Source organism: Mytilus californianus, unplaced genomic scaffold, assembly GCF_021869535.1.
Source record: "Mytilus californianus isolate M0D057914Y unplaced genomic scaffold, xbMytCali1.0.p SCAF_7, whole genome shotgun sequence".
Lineage (NCBI taxonomy): Eukaryota > Metazoa > Mollusca > Bivalvia > Mytilida > Mytilidae > Mytilus > Mytilus californianus.
This window is the reverse complement of record NW_026262723.1, coordinates 78864118-78888401: the sequence shown is the minus strand read 5'-3', so window position 1 is coordinate 78888401 and position 24284 is coordinate 78864118. Positions and strand designations below refer to the sequence as shown.

The 24284-nt window shown below is 32.2% G+C and overlaps 1 protein-coding gene across 6 annotated transcripts in view; it reads left to right on the top strand.

Moving 5' to 3' along the window:
- LOC127708950 (uncharacterized) overlaps positions 1-24061 on the top strand; it is a 172971-nt gene extending 148910 nt beyond the window's left edge. For all 6 annotated transcript variants that reach the window (XM_052214155.1, XM_052214156.1, XM_052214159.1 and 3 more), the window contains 7 exons: positions 2241-2285; positions 6790-6939; positions 10947-11057; positions 12738-12769; positions 14482-14599; positions 15617-15670; positions 19859-24061. In XM_052214155.1, the coding sequence (XP_052070115.1) occupies positions 2241-2285; positions 6790-6939; positions 10947-11057; positions 12738-12769; positions 14482-14599; positions 15617-15670; positions 19859-20037 (689 nt within the window). In that variant the 3' untranslated portion in view covers positions 20038-24061. The remainder of the gene's footprint in view (positions 1-2240; positions 2286-6789; positions 6940-10946; positions 11058-12737; positions 12770-14481; positions 14600-15616; positions 15671-19858) is intronic.
- Positions 24062-24284: the final 223 nt, after the last annotated feature.

Sequence of the window (24284 nt, the reverse complement as noted above, 5' to 3'; positions counted from 1 at the left end):
CCACCCCCTAATAAATACCTGCATACGTAATGACACGATCTCTATCGACCATGCACCTTCCTTGGCTGCAATGAATATAAGAAAGTTTTGAGTAAATGTTCCAATCAACCAATAGAGTACTGTTGCAACTATATAGATTATATATTCAAGATAAACAAACGTGTTGACTGAAGAAAAGTTATTCCAAATTTACTCTTTAACGGCAAAAAATTGTAAGAAGTGAAATGAAACTTATTTTCCTTTAAAATTCTATACTTCTTTAGACATAAGAAGATGTGGCATGAGTGCCAATGAGACAACTATCCATCCAAGTCAAAATTTATAAAAGTAAACCATTATAGGTCAAAGTACGGTCTTCAACACAGAGCCTTGGCTCACACCGAACAGTAAGCTATAAAGGGCCCCAAAAATTACTAGTGTAAAACCATTCAAACGGGAAAACCAACATTCTAATCTATATTCTTAGTAGTATAAATCATGCCGTTGGTTTTCTTTATTTAATTATTTCAAATTTTGTCATCCGGATATATGGTGCTTGATATACAGACTGGGTTTTGTTGCTGAAAGCCGTATGGTGACCTGTTATAGTTCACATCGTTGTCCTTTTGGTCCTTTGTGATACTTGCCTTATTGACATTTATGCCACATCTTTATTATACAACACAGACAACAAGGTTACTGAAAACTGAAAGTTTACAAAATATCAATAAAAATCTCCGATCATATTGAGAAATTCATGATTTTGCACTTCATTTTATGACTGCATACGCTCCTAATTGCTCGCTAAAAATCGCACACAAAGCTTAAAGTTCATTAAATGTTAATTTGTTTTCAAAATTTGTGAGGCAAACACTATCAAATAAGCAGCACTTAAGTATAAAGTATAATAAAACACTCATCCAAAGTACCCAATAGCACCTTACAGTTGATTAAAATGAATCATAGGAGAAAAAAATACATATTTTAATACTGAAACCTAGAAGATACCAATGGACTATAAAAACCCATACCGAAGAGAGTAAGCAACAGTATGACAATCAAAGAGAAACAAAACTACACGGAATACGAAATTCAATTGAACAATGAGGAATAAATGCTGAAATATAATTTCATAAATGAAAGCAATATAAATTCCCATTTGGATAGTCGGTATCATATATCATTATCTCAATTTTCGATAAGTTTACTTCGATAGCGTAGATGCATGCTTCTTTAATCGATTTTTATCATTTCCGTCACCGATAATCCACCATAGTTTTTAACCTCTAAAAACAAACAAAATAAAAAGTTCAGAATGATAAACATCTTGTTAAGGTTTCAAACAGATAACATGGATAAGAGATGTCAAAGTCCTGGTTTATAGAACATTCAGAGTTTTTTGGAGAGTTAACAGATATTATATACCGCTTTTTACTTGACACAGCCCCGTTCTTTGGATTCGTATGCAATACCGCCGTATTCACCATACAGGTTAGGACTTGAGTGTTCCTAGAGGTAAATTCAGAAAAAGGCTTCAGACGCATTAAATATTAAGTTGTTATTTTCATATTGAAATGTATCAACCACAGCTAGAAGAAGAAAAATTTATTCAACACAGAACTCATAACAGATTAGTCATTTAGACTTCTATGTTGTGCATGTATACTGCTATTTGTCTTTTGATCGTTTTTCGTTTTCGCCATGGTATCGTCAGTTTGTTTTCGACATATGAGTTTGAGTATCCCTTTGGTATCTTTCGCTGCTCTTTTTGAATAGATAATAGTAAAAACATCTTTATTTATCTATTTATTTATTTATTTGTTTGGTTTTGTTTTTGGTTTTTTTTATTATTATTTTAATGTCATGTGAGTCAGAAGGCCAAGGTAGTCTTCGTAGCATGATGCCATGATGGCCTCGAATGCAAATAGGTATCCTACTTTTGATCCTCCACTGTGTCCTACGAAATAGTTTTGGATGTCATTGGTTACTTCTTCGCCTATTATGTACCATTTAAAGTAAGAGCAGCTGTGTCTTTTCTAAATAGGCTGACCTTATTCAAAGAATTTTACCTTGGGCTAGGTCTATATAACTTATATAACTATAGAAAAAAGAAAAATCATGATTATGTAAGATATGAAGTATTAGCTGCTGCACTTTTGGCCTCCACAAATTATAAGGTATACAAGAGACGGCGTGTTTGTTCGGGTAATTAATTTATCAAAACATATTGAATGTGTACTAATGTTGTTTTTTCACTGTAGTTCCAGATGATTTGACTGAGTATTGCACACCAAAAAAGGTTATTGGTGAGTATACTTATTTTGTGTAAACGGTAGTTTAACAAATGTATGAGTAAGGCTCAACGTTAATAAAGAATTTGAAATACTTTTAAATATGTACTTTTGCATGACTTAGTTTACTCACCTTAAAAAGTAATCAAAGGTTGATGCGAATGACGATGCAAGAAGACCAAAGTTTAGCATTATAAATTTAACATTTAATAACCAATAACAGATCGTGTTTTCACAGACAACGTATGAGATTTCTGTTTTCTAAATACGGAACTTATATTCGACAACTATGAATGTTTTATATATTTGACCTACCAAAACTATTTAGTCTGAATATATACGTGTATAGTACTATTTAAAAAGATCGTAAAAATCCTTTGGTGTTACGATACTGAAGATGTACACAATTCAAGAAAAGTTACATTTTGTCGCAATAGTACGAGTTGTCATAACTCAAGTAAATACAGATTTGTTCTTTATGTGCTGAAATATTTAATGTATGTTATTCTCATGTCTGTAACAGCACAATTTCGAAAAAATCACGCCGACAGTCACATCAGTTGCAGAAACAAATTATTAAAGAGGATAGCATTACCTGCTTCCCACTCTATCAAGAGATCAATTATGCAAGGATCAACATTATTTATTATATCACATGCCTTTAAAACAAATTCAGTGGGGGATAAATGCAAAACCCAATGGAAAATGTGCTGATCTACTTAAATTATTATATTTAACTACTTATTATAAAATTATATCATTTTTAAAGAAAATTAAATCAAATGTACTTATAAAGTAAATTCATTGAATTAATAGTGCACTTTCTACACTATTACAGTCATATTTATAGCTTTTTTTTCAATTCGATATTACACATTTAATGCACGAATGATGAAGACAAAAATAACTTTTCACAGAAAGTGAAGGATATAGAAATGGCAAATCATATTTTACATAATCGCAGTTAATACGTTAGGCTCATGCATGTTCTCACTATATAAACATTTTAACAGGGTTTTCATCCTTAATCAAAAATGCTCCCAACAAAGTTATGAGGAAGAACGAATGAAACCGACGCATACTTAAAATTTAGGGTCACCATCACAAATTGGTTGCCTGATACGATGTGTCAGTGTCTCGACTCACTCGCTGCCTTAGATCTTTAAATACATATATAGGACTCGGAGGTGCGATGGTCACGCTGAAGTGCGATGGTCTGCGCCGAAGTGCGATGGTCCTTTCGATGATGTGCGATGGTCTATAAAACGCCTGATGGCTAGTTAAAAATCTACAGATGTCCAATTAATATGCGAGTTTTTCAAATCAACAAAACAGCTGCATTTGGCAGGTCGGGAACATTGCCTTATACGGACATGTATTATTTAGCATACTTATGCTTCCGTCAATGCATGTATTAGCTAGTGTTTTGTTTACAAATAAAGCACTGGTTTTTTTTTATTTTGGCGATTAACCAATCCACTGAATGATTTGCAATATATGATGGACTGCTATGTGTTTACAGTTGACTATAACTGACATACTACTTAATTTTTCACTGATTGCCAGAAAAGAATTTTTCTTACTTTTTCTTCATTTGTATTTACATTTAAAAAAAAAGATACATATTTAGTTCTACTCTCATATTCGCGAATAGTTGTTTCGTTTCTTAGAAATTTGTGTTTTAAATCCACTCATATCATGGATATATAAACCAACAAAAATTTGACACTTGTTCACGAGACAACAATCAAACCAAACTACAAGAAAACCCTTAAAGACATAAGTTGAACTTACATTCTGGTTTCCAAAACAACGGAAGTAATTTCGTAAAATTTAGAAAAAGATGGACAAATATCCGTTAAATGAACTCAAAAATGTTGTTTGGCACACAATAGATTGTATGATCTATCATTACAAAAATTAAATTAGCAAATAAAAGAGCCATGGCTAAAAGACTTCAAATGCATGCACTGGTAAGTGCATAACAACGACAAAAACTGTTTAACTACTGTGACAAGTCCAAAAAGGCCGAACCCTGAAGCTGATTTACAAATTTAAAAATCAGAGCGTGTATATTGAAGATTATGTTATATACATTAAATTTAATACACAAGACGAGGAAAAAAAGAAACGTGGGATTCCGAGCTGAAATGAAAAAAAAAAAACAGTTTTCAACCAAATTCCACGTGTTCTTAGTTGATAGTAAACTCGTAGTAACCAGCAATTCATTGTGTCGATTGGTCAATTTATCATGGACATGTTTACATTTTGTATTTTTTAAATTACTATGCAAATGTATTCTGACGTCAAAACACTGTTGGTATCTACGTGTTTCAGGCAAAATCTTTTAATTATTACTATTTCTACATTTCCTTTAGTGTACATTATTCTCGTGGAATGTGTAGGGGTGCTGTCAGTCTCATTGACTAAAACCCGACGTCTCCTTTAATACTGTCATGAATATGAATGAAATATTTGCTACTGGACGTTAAGCAACCAACAATCAGTAAATCTCCTTTAATTATATTTTACAGTAATCAAAACCCTAGATCTTTCCATAAACTGTATAGATATTGCTACAACAAAACACATTAAAAATAACGAACTGCGATTTGTGTTCAATCAAAATATCATTTTTTTTTTATAATTTGAATGTTTTGCACGTAAACGACCGGATTCATATGCTTCTTGATTTTCCACTAGTGAAATTTTTGTTAGCATGATATTTAAATAACTAAGAAACTCTGATCATTGGAGTCTTCAATGTGTTCCGTGCAAAACATTATCTAGTCCAGAGGACTAAAATGGTTTTCGTGAAGGTCCGGGTTTTAATTACAAAAAAAAGAATTAAAAAAGACAACTGATCGTAGGTTACTATTATGTTCAACTCGTACGAATATATTTGTATCGTATTTTTTAATGAGCCATAGAACTTCAGTTTTGTGCAGAGAAAAAATATAACATTATTATGATTACTTGATGATGTAACCCCTAATGATATAGGCTTTCAAAATAATTTTTTATGTAATTTATATAAATCATATTTTAAACTTTTATTTCATGAATGGAGATGTGACAGATAGTAATTTTGTACACTCTCTGACATACTGTAATTGGGTGAAATCTTTGTCGTCGACAGCCAGTGATACGCACGTTAACATTTAAAAACCATGTGTCCATGCCCACGCTGTTATGAAATCGACCACAAACGCGACGAATTAAATTTTGAAATTATAAATTTCACCCGCCTTAGCAGCAATATACCAACTTTACCTCCTTATGGGATATACATTTCCCAACTCATTCGGTATTAAAGAGCTTGCAGCTGCTACTCAGACTTTATAAAACGTCACCAGCGCCTGAACAAAAAGTTGATGAACCAGAGTTATGCCAAAGAACGTCTAGTCCTTTTTCTAAAAAAGTTCAGCGGAAAATACCAAGACCTTGATTGATAAGCATTCCGTATCAACTTCACAAATGATACACAATGGTCTTGAAGTATAGATTCTAGGTACTGATGTTGTTTGTCATCTTAATTACGTGTTATAATGTTCTTCTAATTTGTCTTTGCATATTTTTAACCTTTACTATTTAGTCCATTTTTGGTAATATACTTTTATACATCCCGTCATTGTGTCATTGTGTCAATGGTCTTGAAGTATAGATTCTAGGTACTGATGTTGTTTGTCATCTTAATTACGTGTTATAATGTTCTTCTAATTTGTCTTTGCATATTTTTAACCTTTACTATTTAGTCCATTTTTGGTAATATACTTTTATGTACATCCCGTCATTGTGTCATTGTGCTATGGTCATTTTTGTATTTTTGTCTTTCATTTTTACTGATGTACTTTGTCTATAGAGTGTCTATATGCCATTTTGTTTATCTTTGTTGAAATAGTTATTTGTTTTTATAGTGATTAAAATTATAACACAATGTTGACTGCTGTACCCCAGTTTTGGACATTTTTACTTAGTATGTCTATCTGTTTTGCTCACACATTGTTGTCAATATAATGGAATTCTATATAACTGTCATACAAGTGAGCGGTTAAGCTAGCTATAAAACCCACCATTTTCTACATAAGCCTGTACCAAGTCAGGAATATGACAGTTGTTTTCCATTTGTTTGAAGTTTTTGAGCTTTTGATATTGCCATTTGATAAAGGACTTCCCGTTTTTGATTTTCCTTGGAGTTCGCTATTTTTGTTATTTTACTTTTTACCTTGCATAGTTACTTTCTTATCGATTTACGAGATTTCAATATCAACTAATTACTGCCGCCTTAATATGTCATATTTATGAGTGGACAATCAGTGTCAAGTTGTTTTTAAATATTAGTATCCAGCAGCACAATACGTTCTGACTGGATCTTTAAAACTCAGGCAATATCAAAATTATATACAATTTAGGTCTATCTCGACTGAGGAAGGTAGGTATGTCTGAAGAAAAAGTGAGACTGTCAACCCTTTTTAAAACAATTTATTACTTTACGTTTAAACCAAAATATCTTTTTCAGATGGAAGTAGTAGTTACGTAATAAAACATTATCAGTGTCCGGGTACCGAGCTGTTTATCCCTCTTCTATGTTTGTGCGACTATAATGTTACTTGCCCAAGTGTGAATAGTAACACGGAGTCCCAGACCGACCATTACAGGAAAAGAACTTGTAAGTACGGAACCGCTTAAAATAATTTCATATCATTTCATTAAATATACAAAATTTTCGTATGACTTCCTTATCCAAAGTCAACGGATCCATGTGAGATCGAAGCTGAAATTTTCGAAAATAACATGAAAAGAGAATCCACAACAATACTCTTCAGGGAAACATAAACCCGACCCCTTCAAAAATCATACATACGAGAAAAGACAACAGATATCTTGAAATAATGTATTGGGCTAAAATCAGTTTTACGTCCACACAAACCTTTCATTTTTATTTCTTGGTCATATGTCGTTTATATTATACACGCATTAAAAAAACCCTGAACGCTGTCATTTCCAACCGGATGACAGCTTATTTGAAAAAAAAAAGCGTATAAAATGGAAAACAGGATCGGAATGTGCCATTTGAAGCTAGATAAGGTAGGTAGTTACATTGGTTGAATACTGCCGCTAACGAAAACAAACAAATCAGTAGTAACACCACTCCTATCAGCTTTCATACAGATATGAAATTTATATTAAATCGGCAGTAGAGAGGCCAATAAGTATTTAACGTCATCAGACCAAGGAAGACAGAATCCTGAATTAGTGAGTCTATAACGCATGTGGCCCTCGCTTTTGACACATGTGTTCTAGTTCAACTAACGACATATCTATGAAAGGGTGGGTTCGAAATACCGTTTAAAATTATTTTTTAAGAGAATTATTGTATTTACCTAAAAGATGGTGTTACCGAATGTATTCATTTCAAATATCCAAAAGTCGGTGATACATGTTTCTGTAATCCTGTAAAAGTACTTATGTTGTAATTATAGGTTATGTTCATTCGAACATATTCCATAAAACCGGTCACGTTGTGAAATGTGCACGCTATATGCAACAAGAAGATGATATAGTTGTAATCGTCTCTTTTGTCGTATTTCTTACATTTTGTACCGATACAATTATGTATTGACTGTCATAGAACAAGTACCAGCGTATTGCTGTATGCATACGAGAATGAATGATACATTATACTTAGGAATGTTTCGGCGTTTTCAGCGTTTTTCTTAAAAGGGGAACAACATGTGATATCTCTTCTTCTTAACAAGCTCTGCATAAAGCATTAGCTATAACAATGTATTTGTCTTAATATGCCTTATGTCAAGGTTGTTTTATCAAAACTTATTTCACTTCAGATCAATTTGGAACCGGCACGAGTCCTAATTATTTCAGGTTGCAATAATTCTTTCATGCCATACAAGTGGCTCATTTTGATATGCATATTTGTTGATATCTTTATATCAAGCGTCAGCGAGGTTTTAAAATGTAGACAAACATATTTCCTGTCCATGTTAAATGAGCATAGACCATGACATGAGAGACTTATTTGAAATCTAACTTTTCCCGACAAAGCGGACCGACAGGTATACGTAGTCATTTGAAGAAGCCAAATTTTTTTGAAAATAAACTATGTCACAGTTAAAAAGTGTACAGATACATTTAAACTTACTGTATAACAGATTTTTTTTAAATATCGCAATCGACAACACAAATGTACAACTAAAGTTTGATCTCTGGTTTAGTTTGAAATAAAAAGACTTTGCAAATTTTATTGAGACGTCAATGACATGTAAACTATCATACATGTTTTGTTGTAATTAGAACATGGCCTTTTTTTAGTAAAACGAAAGACAAGCGTCATTTACGAATTTGCAATAAGTCGTGTGCGGATTAATTTTGAATGGTGGTTTGGTCTATTTGTGAAATGATTTATGTGCAATGAGGAATGATATATCGTGCGATTAGGAACCTTGTATTTGGTTTCAGTTTTCTTTTAGTTTGATTTTGATATTGGAAATTCAAATGGCAATCCTTCTCTACTAAAACATTGCATTACTAGTATTCAATTCATAAAATAGTATAAGTAAACTTGGATTGTGCAATATGATATACAATTCAATGGAGAAAGAGGAATGGTGTTTGATTTTATGTGAATGGTATAATTACAGGTTTCATTATATGGAACAGAATCTGCAAACCCTTCCGGGCACCTGAGATCATCCCCTTGTTTTGATGGGGTTCATATTGCTCAGTCTTTAGTTTTCAATGTTGTGTTTTGTATACTGTTGTTCGTCTATGGTAGTTGTTTTTCGTTTTTTGCCATGGCAGTGTAAGTTTGTTTAAATATCCCTTTGGTATCTTCCTCTTCTCTTTTATAACGATTAAATGTCGCTTGATATCAACTGGAGTTAATTGCTTTCAAGTACTAGTAGCCAATGGATATGTCGCAAGTCCGTATCATATTGCAGGATTGGCCAATCAAATTAACGCAACTTTCGTATCACTTATTCATTTCACATACCGTTTAGTGTGATACAAACATATATTCATGCGGGAAATAAATGACAGGCGAAAGCTATAAGTGAACGTGTACATGTAATATAACATCGCAAACTGTGTAATTGGGAAGTCCTGGAAGTTTATATACGGATAGAGGACTGTATCTTTCATGGACTTCGGATTCTAATTGCCCCCGACATGACAAAATGTAAAACAGTTCAAACTAGAAAACCAACGACATGATTTATGGTTCAAACCAACAAACGAAAATCAATCATAGGTTTCATAACGAGTGAGAATTGGATGTCGCTTGACATCAACTAGAGTTTAATTTCAATATAATAATAAACGAGCATTCGGCGAGTTTATTATTTTTACTATCTAAATCAAATAACGAGATTGCTTCCGAGCAACATGAACCCCACCAAAAACCGGGATTGATCTCGGGTGCTCCGGAAAAGTAAGCAGATCCTGCTCCACATGTGGCACCCGTCGTATTGCTCATGTAAGTGCAAACCCGGTGATAAGTCAAATTAGGTAGGTCACATTCGAAGAAAAGTGGACGGGATTGTAGTTACGACAATTGGAATATATCCGTCGTCATCTGTGAAACGGATATTCCATAACGGTCAACCAACTCGTGATGGAGTCCGTAAAATTTTCGAAGGGACGATTTCAACTTTACCGCTTGGAACTCTTGGTTTAATAGCTTCCTTGTGAGCAGCAACCCTCTATCAAAGAAAGCATGATAGGAAATACAAGCCTGGAATATCGTATCAACTAGGAGATATATACTCCGTATGCAGGCGCTGCTTGAATGTTGCTACATAGAAATGGAAAGGTCACAATTGGGAAGCTGAAATCATCTCTTTTGTCGTAAAGTTTTGTTTTCAACCTTCCTCATTGTCAATTTCTTGATGTAAGTCAAGATATGAGGCAGACTTAACTGTTATATCCTTTATCTTCATATTTAATCTGAGTTACAATCCCAAAGCAAAACTTGAACTTGCATGATTTTTTGCGTTCTGTCGAAGTCCTTTGAGTTTTGTGCGCTCAAAAGATATTAATTTTTGGCTTATTTCACCTAACTTGTTTTGGTCGTACCCGATGCATGCGAATATTTGGCGCACGAAATTCATGACTTGATGTCTCGGATGGCTGGTTTGGTCACATGTCTCCCAACAGACTTGTTCCCTTGTGACATTACACGTTAAATTATGGCTCAATCTATATTACAAATCAGGGCTCATATTTATAACACATCAACATGTTCTCGTCCTGATACGCGTGTTATAATTACTTACTAATGGACATAAAATTTTAAATTTTCCATTCTCAATTTTATTATAAAACACCAATCCATCCATTCACCAATAGACATATTTTGTAGATGAGAACGAAAAACACATTTTTATTGCTAGTTGTGGTTAAATTATTTACATACTAGTGACAGTGTAGTACAAAAATGTAAAAAATTATAGAGTAACACTTTTTAAGGATATTTGACTGTACAGTTTATAAATCAGTTATAAAGGTTCAGTGGTTATTCCTTAAACTGATAAAGAAAGAACTTCAAAACACAATTGGGTTTAACCATCCCTTTGTGTTCTTGATTAATTTAATCAAAGTATTTACTGATCTTTTAACTTAAAAGCATACATACTAGCAACATTATTGTATTTGAAGGCAAATTATGCACAAATGAGGATCATTGTCCATGCCAAAACTCCGGCATATGTAAAAAGTGCACAAGGTTACGAACGACTGCTCAATCTTTGGAGTGCAAGTGTAAAAAAGGTATGTTTAACTTATTTCTTCGTTCAAATATTTTTTAATCGTCTTGTCAATATACATATATAACAGGAACTGCACATTAAATTTTATATTTAAGAAAACGCAATAAAAAATTAATATACAGACAAAATTGCTGACCTAAATTTTTATCTTGATAGAGCACGCTGAAAGTCGTGGAAATATCGACGCATTCATGCAGAACATTATTCCGAGTCAGAGTACTAGTCAACTAGCTCTTGCTCTTACTTGTATATAACATGTGCTTAGCATGTAAAGGACCAATACAAATTTTGCAGTCTTTGGTTTGACACGATCAGTGACAGAACTAATTAACCAATAACTCACGATTGAGCACGCTACAGAGATATTCAATTTAAGGAAGATACATACGAAACCTCTATGAATTATTTGTTTCAATCAAAATAACTATTATATCCGAATCTTTTGGATCAAAACTAAAGTTTTGTGCTATGAGACATTATATATCCTACATGTATCTGAGACAAATATCTCCTATGGAACAAAAAGATTCTTATAGGACAAAAATATCCTACGGGAAGAAAAATCCCTTATGTATGCCTTTAAAAAATGCAATCATGAAAAGTGCAAATTAAACCGTGAATGTATTGAATGTTTATTTTAATGAAAATAATAATTATAACCTAAATCTGATTGACCTATCATAAAATAAATAACTATATTCTAAACCCGTCAACACAATTTCAAGTAAGAAAAAACTAGAATCTTATATTTAAAACGTTCTTAAGGGATTCTTGATATATTTGCCTGATCTTATATTTGTTTATTTACAAAGTGCCTCAAATATATCTCATGTTTTTGTATTTGTTACAAACGTATTCAGTTTAATTCAAATGAAAAAAAAAGATCTGAAGATGAAAATACTATTAAAAAAAATACATATCCGTCTTAAAATAGTCACTGATAATTAAACTTTGACATCCCATTTCTCAATCCGCACTCAACTTGTATTGTATAAAGACCTGACAACCTTGTTAATTGTACATTCTTGATGAAATACCCTCATATACCCATCAGGAAATAAGACAAATATAACGTGTAATTAAGGGAAACTTGTTACGATATTTATCAAAACCTAAATGAGAATATCTAAGTTGAATTTGAATTTGACAACTAAGCGAAGAATATTCAAGCATAGTTCAACATTGGAGAAATGACTCAAGTTAAATGTTATCAATAAGATAATGTCTAATGGGATCTCAAAACGTGTATATATTCTAATTGCATATGTTTTATCAGAAGTTCGATACTATGAACTATAGATATAGTAGGTTAAATTTTAGACTTATGTAAAGTGTGTAGCTCAAAATCGAACTGCTGAATGTACGGAAAATAGGTCAGTGTTAAGTTTAGAAGATCTGTAACACTTCATAAATGTAAGACGTCCGAAACGCTTTTTCATTAATTAGGACCGAAACATGTGAAGAGCTAAACGACAAAAAGGGAACCTCTAAATATAACAGCCAAATCCATCTACGGTCATTTTTGTCTGAGGGAGTTGGAACCTTAGTTTTAAGTCTATAAACGGACAATAAATGTATTTTTACTTTACAAAAGAAATTTTGAAATATTTTTCTGCACTTTTAACTTTTATTCATTCATCATTAATGATCATTATATTTCATTTGATTTCTTTTTATTTAGGAACAAATGGTACTTACTGTACAAAGATCACTGTAAGTATTAACACTATATCAGAAATCTTATGTGCCAAATAATGAACTTACCTTCATTTGTGCTATCAAAAACGAAATAAAACAAATTGCTACTAGAAACCAAAATGGTCTTACAAATAAAAACTTACAATGTTGATAACAGATTAAAGGATATTAATTTATTCTGTCAGGTGTACATTTCTTTTTTTATTTCCCATTCTGATTGAGCCGTTATTCTTTATTCTTATTAAAAAATGTCTTTCGCCAAAATTAAAATATCATAAATCCTTAGATTTTGCTTAGAAGGGTGACTGTAACTGTACAGATATTATTACAAACAGAATATAACATCTTCATTTTATGGCGCTTGTGTTTATAGAGATTGTTAGCTCAATGTAAACTAATTGGCACTTCGAATCATAATTCTTTATGGTCATCAACATATAAAACAGTTGTAAGATCTTCTATATATAGTATTGAATATGAGCTTATTTTCACGATGTTCTATATCCTTTTAACGACAAATCATGTTGCATGATAAATAATAATCTGCGTGATTCTAACCGGCTTCAGTTCTGGTGTCATATCTACACAAGTAACTATTATATGCAAAACTTCAAATCCCTAAAATGTGATTAAAAAAATTGTAGGGCTTTTTCAACGAAAAATGCAACTAACTTTATTTAACCTTTTCCTTGGACGTAATCAAAGATATAACCTTATTATTTATAACGCCAGACGCGCGTTTTGTCTACATAAGACTCGTCCTTAATGCCGGAGACACAGGATACAGAAACAATGACGAAATTGAAGATCATTGAAAACCAAATATTTCAAAAAGTTATGCTAAATAAGGCTGAGGGCATATTTACGTTAGTATTTGACAATTTATTGTTTCCAATTATATTGTTAGTGCTTATTTCAAAGAAAAGTGCAACATACTTTATTTAACCTTTTCCTTAGATGTAATCATAGATATAACATTATATAAATAACACATAGCTGAGAAGGTGATAGAGCAGATTGTTACCCCGAGAAAACATTGTCAACTGAGGCGAAGCCAAGGTTGACAATGTCTTTTCGAGGGGTAACAATCTGCTCTATCACCCTCTCAGGTATGTGTTATTTAATTTATTATACTGAATGTTCTGTTATTACTGTCTATTAAATTTCAAATTCAAAGTAATAAACTATGTCGTCTTGTACATAACAATCATCCGTATTTATTAAAGCGCACACTTGAGCAAGCGTCTCCGTGAAGGGTAATAGAGTATTTGCCAGGGGATAGAATAAATTGTCCCCCTCGTACTAACCAATCAAAACCTGGCATTTTGACATGAAGTATAATAATATTATATATATAACGTCAGACGATCGTTTCGTCTACATAAGACTCGTCCTTGTTACCAGAAAGACAGGACGCAGAAACAATAACGAAGTTGGAGATCATTGAAAACCAAATATTTCGAAAAGTTATGCTAAATAAGGCTGAGGTCCTATTTATGTTAGGCTTAGACAATTTATTGTCTCCAATTATTTCAACGTTTTATAAACAGTTCGTTTAAAGAAAGTGACTGCATCAATTACGTTTCATGTAAATGCAGGAATGGTAAATGTTATTACCAAATATGATTAAAATTGTATACGTTGTGTAATAATCAAGTTTAAAAAGTGAAATTTTAAGAAGAAAAAAATGCGTTTCCGACTAATTCGTCGTATTTTTTATTGTTTAGGTAAGACTGTGTAATAGATCTGAGGAATTGAATGGATTGGAAAACTGCAACAATTCTAATAACCTTGAATGTTTTCTACGACTAAGCAATCGTGAAACATATATCTGTAAATGGAAAGGTAGGTATGGTATAAACCCTATACAAATGCATTGGGTTCAAGGGTCCGAATATTTATAAACAGAAATAAGAACAATATCGTACATCTGTACTACTATGATATGGGGTTTTCTCTTTGTTTGCACGCGATACTTTTTCTGCAGCGTTTTGTAGAAAAATAAACAATGAAATACAAAAAACATCAATAGATGACGTCACCATTAACAGTAGACGTGACGTCATGAACCCACTATGGAATTTACTAACCCCCTACGGATCCATAGGGGGTCACCACGTGACGGCGTTAAACCAATCACAACGTGATAATTTACCCGCGGTGCGATAAAGTTGCTTACATCTACTTCACTTTTAAGCATGTGACGTCACAAACGTCCAGCTGTCGTATTTTCTGGCACACGAAATGCCACCATTTAAAATTAGTGGTAGCAAGATGATTAAGGTTTAGAGTGTCATATGTAACATATTCTCTCTTCTTTTGATGATTGCTCGACTAAGCACCTCGGGATCACATAAGATTCATGTATATATATATATTTTGAATTCATCTGAGTTCAGATATATCACATTCATTGATATTAACATGTTTCGCAATGCAAACCCACACTACTAGAAAGTAGTGTATTACTCATAAGATTGAAGTTAAGAATTTCGGTGGCAAAACTACGTTGTTTGAGAATTTTCAAATTACTGGAAATCAGGTTTTAAACGACATAGAACACACTACAATTTTATGAGTAACTTTAATTAAAAAATATTATTTATATATTTTAAATTTAGCACAATACACTTGAGCAGCAAATATCAGCAATTTATTTACACAAATCATCTCAAGTATTTATTCATGCAGGTCTGTCATACAATGTCTGTCACGCGTTAAAATATTTGGGTAATGCAAGTAGATAGTTGTGCTCATTTAAGGCAAGTGTGAGTTTTTGCTCATTAAAGGGATTTCCATGTGTTGCTTTGTAAATCACAAGTGGAACATTGTTGAAGGTGTACTATTTTGTGTCTCTTCCAGAAACAATGAATGGTGTTTATCCAATTTGTGGACTGTCAGTTTCTGCTATGAAAGGTAATTATAAAAGATCTACTAGATCTACGGATCCTTAGAGAGTTAGTAAACCTCATAGGGGTGAGGCTGTTTGGGTCCGTAGGGGGTCAGTACATATGGCAAAATACTAGGTACTTTATAGGGTTTGCACCACATGACTTCGGCCCTTTTGATTAAATTAATTCCCTTAGTTGTAGATTAAAAAATATAAATTATGTCAAATTTGGGGATAATCAAGTCTTTTTCCGTCTCGGATCTAAAACTAATGTGTCTTTAAAAACTTCCCTTGGAGAATATTTACAAATATGCTGTGTAATTCTAAGGAAAAATGCCTAAAACTTGACTTGTTACGAAATGGGAAGGATGAAATCATCATGTTTTAAAAGAATTTGGCAGAAAACTCAAGAAAACAGGTAAGATAAAGTTACGTAACCTGAAAATTCAACCAGCAAGGTATTTCCCTATATGCGGACAAATCATGAAAAAATCTTGTAACTTTATATCTATTTTTAATCTTGCATTTTTTTCGAATATTCGTTATTTAATATAGCAATTATACTACGGTTACGCTTCCGATTTTCAAATTGAAAAGGCCGAAAGTTTTCAAAGATGGCAAGGTTCATTTTTACAAGGACAGAAGGCAAAAACATGTACAATTCACCTATATGCGGACAAATTAATGATACGACTTAGAAATTGGGATATTTGTCTACTAGTATTTATACAAAGTACTCAAAATTTTGCCTTATGGGTGAGCCGTATAACGAACTTACCACACTCGGAACTTTTCCTGTCACATTTTGTTTAAAAATTAACAATGAAATACAATATCATTAATATATTACTAGTACTTCACCATTAATAGTAGACGTGACGTCATGATACCAATATAAAATCTCCTGACCCCCTACGGATCCAAAGGGGACGACCACATATGGCAAAATTTGGGGTAATTTGCTAATTTGCATAGCGGCCATTTTGCCTTATCATGACGGCAGCCATTACAATAGGATTATATAAGCCCTTTTAATAAAAATGCCAATATGCAAATACCTATGTCGAATGAACAATTTGTTCGCATATAGGAAGCGTAACCATTGTGTAATTGCTATATAAGATCAAATAAAATGACGTAAAATCGTAAAATAGCAAGATTCAAAACAGAAATACACATGCAAGAAGATATTGTTCATGATTTGTTCGCATATAGGGAAACACCTTGTAGGTTGAATTTTAAAGTTAAATAACTTTTAACTTACCTGCTTTCTTAAGTTTTCGGCCAAATTCTTTTAAAAACATGATGATTTCAACCTTCCCATTTCGTTAAAAGTCAAATTTTAAGCATTTTCCCTTAGAATAACACAGCATTTTTGTAAATATCCGCCAAAGGAAGTTTTTAAAGATACATTAGTTTTAGATACATGACGGAAAAGGACTGGATTATCCGCAAATCTACAATAAATTATATTTTCAATCTTAAGCTAAGGGAAGTAATTTGATCAAAAGGGACAAAGTCACGTGGTGCAAATGATTTAAATAAAGTACCTTTGATTTTGCCGTGAGCGATGACGTGACGGCGTTAAACCAATCACAACGTCACTATTTACGAGTACCCGAGATGCGATAATTACATATACTAGAACACACCCGCGAAATCGCGGGTATTTAAAGCTTGGTTGAAAGTATGTAAACTGTTATAGGATAAATTTTTGTAAAAGATTTTATGTCTGGAGAATTTCAGAAAAGGTATCAAACTGAGTCATAGGCACTTGGAGACAGGACATTTATTTTAAGCCCTCTCCCTTTTTTCCAAAGTCCGTTATTTTCTTGCTCTCTGTTAAATTCCATGATTTTCGCGTTTCTGTATACTATGAACATACATATAATATAAATAAAGTGTATTTGCTATTAACTATCAATTCCAAGTTTCTTCTCCACGGCGATCACTGCTATATTATATAGAGAGTCTCTATATATTATAGGATTATAATCATAGTATACATGCAGAATAACGCGAAAATAATTGTCCTGTCTCCGAGTAATTATGAAAATTATGTTTAAAGAGGGGAGAAAAGTGGGGGGGGGGGGTATCTGCACGGAAGAACGCGAAATAAAATTGCCATTTCACGATGAGCGAACAATTAAAAATTTCTTGCACGTTGATCTTTTTATCGATTTCAAGAAACACGGTGAATAACGAACATTTTTCACGGCTGCACGTGATATAAAAAGTGGCAAAACACGTTGCACGAAAATAACCCTATACCCCCTCTTTTAAAGTTTATAATCGGAAGTCTTGGGTATGACTTAAAAGTCGGTCTGATGACGGAAACAATATCCGGACGCCTTTTTCTTCGTTTTTCTCCCAAAATAACCCAAACTGAATAATCATAAGAATGGATGACAAATGCGACTATGCATGGTACCTATAGGACACAGAGGCATGATGATTAATTTATTGGGGAAGGAAGAGAAGCGACACACAAAATGAGGTCTTCTCGTTTAATAGTATAGATAAGGCATTTGAGAGACTACTATTATATCTAGATTTAGAACACATCTGACCTTTAAGGAACTTAGAACTTTTTTTTGCGATTCATTTTTTTTTTTTGGCAAACACACTCGTCAGAGGAAATACTCTTTTTTAATTTATCACATGTATTGCAAAGCCAAATCTTTACCAATTTTACGGGAAACTCTTTAGAGTAATCTTATTATGTACTAATTGATTGGAATACATTGCTGAAATGATGCACCATAGGTTCTGTTGAAACCTATCATAAACAACATTATCATCGTTTTTACCTGAAATGATATGCACACCTAAACGAAACTTGCTTTGATTAAGCTATTGTCCTTATTAAATATGTCTCTTTAAGTCATAAAGCTCTTCTCGCGTTTATGTTTTTACTTACACATCCATTTCTGACTTTGAGCGTTCCTGATGAAGGTAAAACCAGAAATGCGCTTCGTACTCATACAATTTATAAAGTATTATTTTTTTTATTTTTTACCATTTATAGTGTCTTGGCACTTTCAGCGGGTTGCACGAAATGCAAAACCTGTTGATGGTTTAGTGATGTATCGGGGCGGGTGTACCTTTTTGGAATAACCAACATTTCATAGTTTCCAACTCAGATCCCTGAAACAAAACAGATTGCACCCATACTAAATGTTAGCAACAGTTTCTGCTGTTAAGAAATAGTTTGAGGAATTTCACTCAACTTTTAAGACTTACATATAGGAACATAATAATTGTTTAGTCTACATGTCGGTATCCCTTAAGGGCAAACGATACAGTTGCAGGGGAGGTAATGACGTTTCTAACGTAAAATGTAATTATTTTGCGACGTCGAACTGCGACATATCGGGAAAAGATGCATTTTTCGAGCGATTTTAATCATTAGCTTAAAAACGAGTACACGGAATCCAATTCTTTAAAAGATATTTAACTTGATACTGTATGGAGATTATTTATTATTTAACTTGATACTGTATGGAGATTATTTATTATTTAACTTGATACCGTATGGAGATTATTTATTATTTAACTTGATACTGTATGTAGATTATTTATTATTTAACTTGATACTGTATGGAGATTATTTATTCCCATTTTTATGAAGAAATCACCGATGATTTTTTTTTAAATTAGATGCATATACAGCAAAAAAATCCAGTATTTTTTTTCTAAATTATTGAAATTTAATAAAATTGAAATATTTCCAAAGAATTGTTACGAAAAGTAAGAATATGCTTTTGTAAAGAAGATATTCCAAATATTTTTACAAAAATTCGCAAGTGTCTATATTTTGAAACAAAAAAGTTAAATATGTCTGTCCAAAGGAAAGAAATGTACAAGAAACCGAAATTTTAGGTGAATGTCTAAATTTCGACCCCACTTAGATCTCTAAATTTAGCACATGAAGGTATATTTTTTATTACATATTTGAATTGACTTGGTGAAAAATAGCTTGTGGGTTCAAAACTGTATCGTATTGGTTTTAAAATATCGAAATTTATTAATAAATTTAGAAGGGTGGAAAGTGGCCAATATTGGTATTTGGCATAAATGAAATATAAAGGACACTAAATTCTTTCCTTTATCAACAATTGATCACTATTTATGTCATTCTATTTTATTTTAATTACATTTCATTTTCTTCTAGGTTTGTTGTTCTTTAATATTACCATTTATTCATATTTCAGGAGGAATGCCGAATTCAGAAGGAACGCGAAATTCAGAAGCTCCTCAACTTACAACTGCATACATTGTGGTATGGCCAACATTTTTACTTCTTGTTGTGATTGTTGTATTAGTTGCAATTCTAATTTTTTATGGAAGATGTCAAACATTTGTCAAGAAATGTCGCAAGAAAAAATCATAGCCTAATGCAAATTTGAACATAAACAATTACTCGTTTGAATATACTTTTGTTTATCTCTCATACAGAGAGATATCATTGCTGTGAAATGTACATACGGAAAATGTTTGAAATGTAAATATTTGTTTTGAAACCAATTATGTCAATTTCTTTATGTGGATATAATTACTCGCTACAAAATACATTTTTATGTAGACTTTCAAGACGTCAGCAACTGATACCTTATACACCATTTCAATATTTTAATTGTTGGTTACATAATGATTTATTACCCTTATCTTTTTATGTGTGTGTATGATTTGTTTATGTTGATATGATATCAATACACGAGCTATTTTTTTTATAATTTAAAATATTAAACTACATATATTTAAGTGGATAAAATTATATGTATGTCCACTGTTACCTTTCACTTCTATTTGCATAATTGTTTAATTGATTGCTACATTGGCTGTTGCAAAGTTACTTAGTATATTTTTTTTACAAGTTGTAAAAATATCTTTGAACATTGTTTTGCAAAGATTGTGATCTTGTAGTATTATAACTATCATACCTTTAGCTGATAATTAGTTCAGCATATAATTTTGAACTGTTTTTCATAAGACAATCTGTGGTTAATTGATAACGTGCCTTACTATATTTTTTGGACTTTAATTATTTTAATTTTTTAATTTTTCAGTAATGAAAACATAATGCGTATCAAATCATGACAGTACATCATAAGCCTTTTTGACAGGCTGATAATCATTTGTATATTTGAACATACTTGTTTGTTATAATTCAGGTTGCACTCTAATATTAGACTATATTGTACAGTCATATAATTTTAACTAAAAAGTATTTACCGCTATTCCTACAAATAAGGGTTATTGAAACAAAATTTCATATCTGTGGAAATGAAATAACCGTGTACCTTTATTTATCACTCTCCTAGAAATGTATGTACTGTTTTTTCAAACAAATGTTAACGTTGCAATGCTGGAACAACCAGTGTTTTTGTAATTGTGGTATCATGTTCTTATAAATGTATGACTCAATGTTTTCAATAATTTGAGAAATAAAAGTACTATAGTTTTGACAATTGCGGTAGTGGAAAAAAAATCTCCTGTTTAATAAAACACTTCTCAAATTCCAAATCGGATTTTAATTTACATGAACAAGTACCACGTTTTATAACTCGTGAATGACCAATGGCATGCATTCAACAATCCGATACAATTAATAGTACATGGTTGTAACAACTCCACCGAACGGGTACTAATCTCTTAATTATCTTGAATTACAAGTATTATGTCAAAGAAACTAAAACAAATACCAATACAGCGCTTGGGGAGGTTGGAGTGGGCTAGGATGAAAAATGTTGTTCTGCTTTTTTTTTTGTTGTAATCTCTGTCCTTCCTGTTTATTTTTCACTCTATTCGGTCCTGCCTTTTTTTTTATTAGTTTATCCTGACTTTTTTTTTACATACATGTAAATTGTCATCCTGCCTTTTTTTGCAAAGTTCCTCATCCTGCATTTTTTTTACTCCCAAACTCCTGTCCTGCCTTTATTTTATTAGTTTATCCTGACTTTTTTTTACATAAATTGTCATCTTGCTTTTTTTTTTTTTGCAAAGTTGCTCATCCTGCCTTTTTTTACTCCAAACTCCTGTCCTGCCTTTTTTCAAATTTCATCCTAGTCCCCCTCACACCGTTCCCCCTATAAATCAAATGGTAGTTCCCATAATGCTTATTAAATCCCTATCCCTCTTTTCAGCACCATTTGTTGCAACATTTGACAATTTACCAAAAAGTGTTACTCTTGTCCACGGCGTCCAGGAGAGTCTGTAGTTTTGCATCGGTAGAATTCGAATTTCGTCTCTTATATTCACACGTATCATCGCATGTTATTTGCAGTAATAAAATAGTTGAAGTACTCAGTATCTATATGAAAGATGCACGAGATTTGCCTTTGAACTTTTAAGTATGAAACCGTGACACTTCGAATTCAGCTCACTCAAAGCATATAATGATTTTACCGATTATATATTTTATTTTAACTATTTACAATTCGTTTGTTTCAATTCTTATATAAAACGTAGTTATATTTTTTGTCTTATGTTTTGTTTTATGAGTTTTAATGTGCAATCATAATATAAAAAGTATTTATCACCTTTAATTTAAAAATAATAATTATTTTCTAATTATTTATCTTTTTTTTTTAAATTATAGTTATTGGTTATATGTGATACAATATTTTCATTTTTTCATATTTAATTTGTTATTTTCTTTAACGCCAATACTTAGGACAGCGGTTAGGACATCCTAGCTAAGATAATCCTAAGATAGCTTCGATGTGCATGCTGAGACATGTCGTGAGTCGGTCCTAACTTTATCCTAATTTCTGTCCTAAGAAATTCTTAGGACCGATCTTAGGACAGTTTCGATAAACAGGCCCCTGGGGCCTATTTATCGAAGCAGTCTTAGAATTAGGACGTGTCCTAAGACCAACTTAGGGCATATCTTAATCCTAAGTGGGTTTATCAAACATGTCGTAACTTCGGAAAATCCTAGGAATTGTCCTAACTTTAAGATACCAATTTAGGTGTCTTAAGATGGTCTTAGGATGGTCCTAACTTTAGGATATATTTAGGATGGTTGTTTTATAAACAAATATGGCCTGTATTGGTTACATTTACTTTAGGGAACTACAATTTGATTTTTATGACGGAGGTGGGGGGTGGGGTGCCTAGGATGATTAATGTTGTTCTGCCTTTTATGTAATCTCTGTCCTTCCTTTTTATTTTTCAGTCTATTCGGTCCTGCCTTTTTTTCATTAGTTTATCCTGACTTTTTTTTACATACATGTAAATTGTCATCCTGCTTTTTTTTGGGCAAAATTCCTCATCCTGCATTTTTTTTTTACTTCCAAACTCCTGTCCTGCCTTTATTTTATTAGTTTATCCTAACTTTTTTTTACATAAATTGTAATCTTGCTTTTCGGCAAAGTTGCTCATCTTGCCTTTTTTTACTCCGAACTCCTGTCCTGCCTTTTTTTCAAATGTAAACCTAGTCCCCCCCCATAAAAATCAAATGGTAGTACCCTCAATGCATATTAAATCCCTATCCCTCTTTTCAGCACCATTTGCTGCAACATTTGACAATTTACCAAAAAGCAAAGTGTTACTCTTGTCCACGTCGTCCAGGAGAGTCTGTAGTTTTGCATCGGTAGAATTCGAATTTCGTCTCTTATATTCACACGTATCATCGCATGTTATTTGCAGTAATAAAATAGTTGAAGTACTCAGTATCTATATGAAAGATGCACGAGATTTGCCTTTGAACTTTTAAGTATGAAACCGTGACACTTCGAATTCAGCTCACTCAAAGCATATAATGATTTTACCGATTATATATTTTATTTTAACTATTTACAATTCGTTTGTTTCAATTCTTATATAAAACGTAGTTATATTTTTTGTCTTATGTTTTGTTTTATGAGTTTTAATGTGCAATCATAATATAAAAAGTATTTATCACCTTTAATTTAAAAATAATAATTATTTTCTAATTATTTATCTTTTTTTTTTAAATTATAGTTATTGGTTATATGTGATACAATATTTTCATTTTTTCATATTTAATTTGTTATTTTCTTTAACGCCAATACTTAGGACAGCGGTTAGGACATCCTAGCTAAGATAATCCTAAGATAGCTTCGATGTGCATGCTGAGACATGTCGTGAGTCGGTCCTAACTTTATCCTAATTTCTGTCCTAAGAAATTCTTAGGACCGATCTTAGGAAAGTTTCGATAAACAGGCCCTTGGTTTTTAATGAATTTTTTTATTCTCATGTAATTATTATTCCATTAGTATTGTTGATACAGTTGCCGCTTATTAATCTAGAAGTTTCCAGTGCGTTCTTTTTTTTTTCACTCTAAGAAATTAGTGTTGAACACGTAAAATTCTGTATTAAATGGTGAAGTCTTACTTAATATGATAATTAAGCTAACAAATTTTATAGACAAATAAACTTTATTAATCATTTGCAAATCTTTAGTTTTATATCTTGTGTTTTGTGTACTGTGGTTTGTCTTTTTATCGTTTTTCGGGTTTTTTTTAATGACAATGTCTGTTTGTTTTCGATTTATGAGTTTGAATATCCTTTGGAATATTTTGCCTCTCTTTTGCAAAGGAGTAGGTCCGGTAAGGGCCGATTTTGGCCTCAAATTTCAGGTTCATCTGATGAGAGATTTTTGTCACTTTTTAA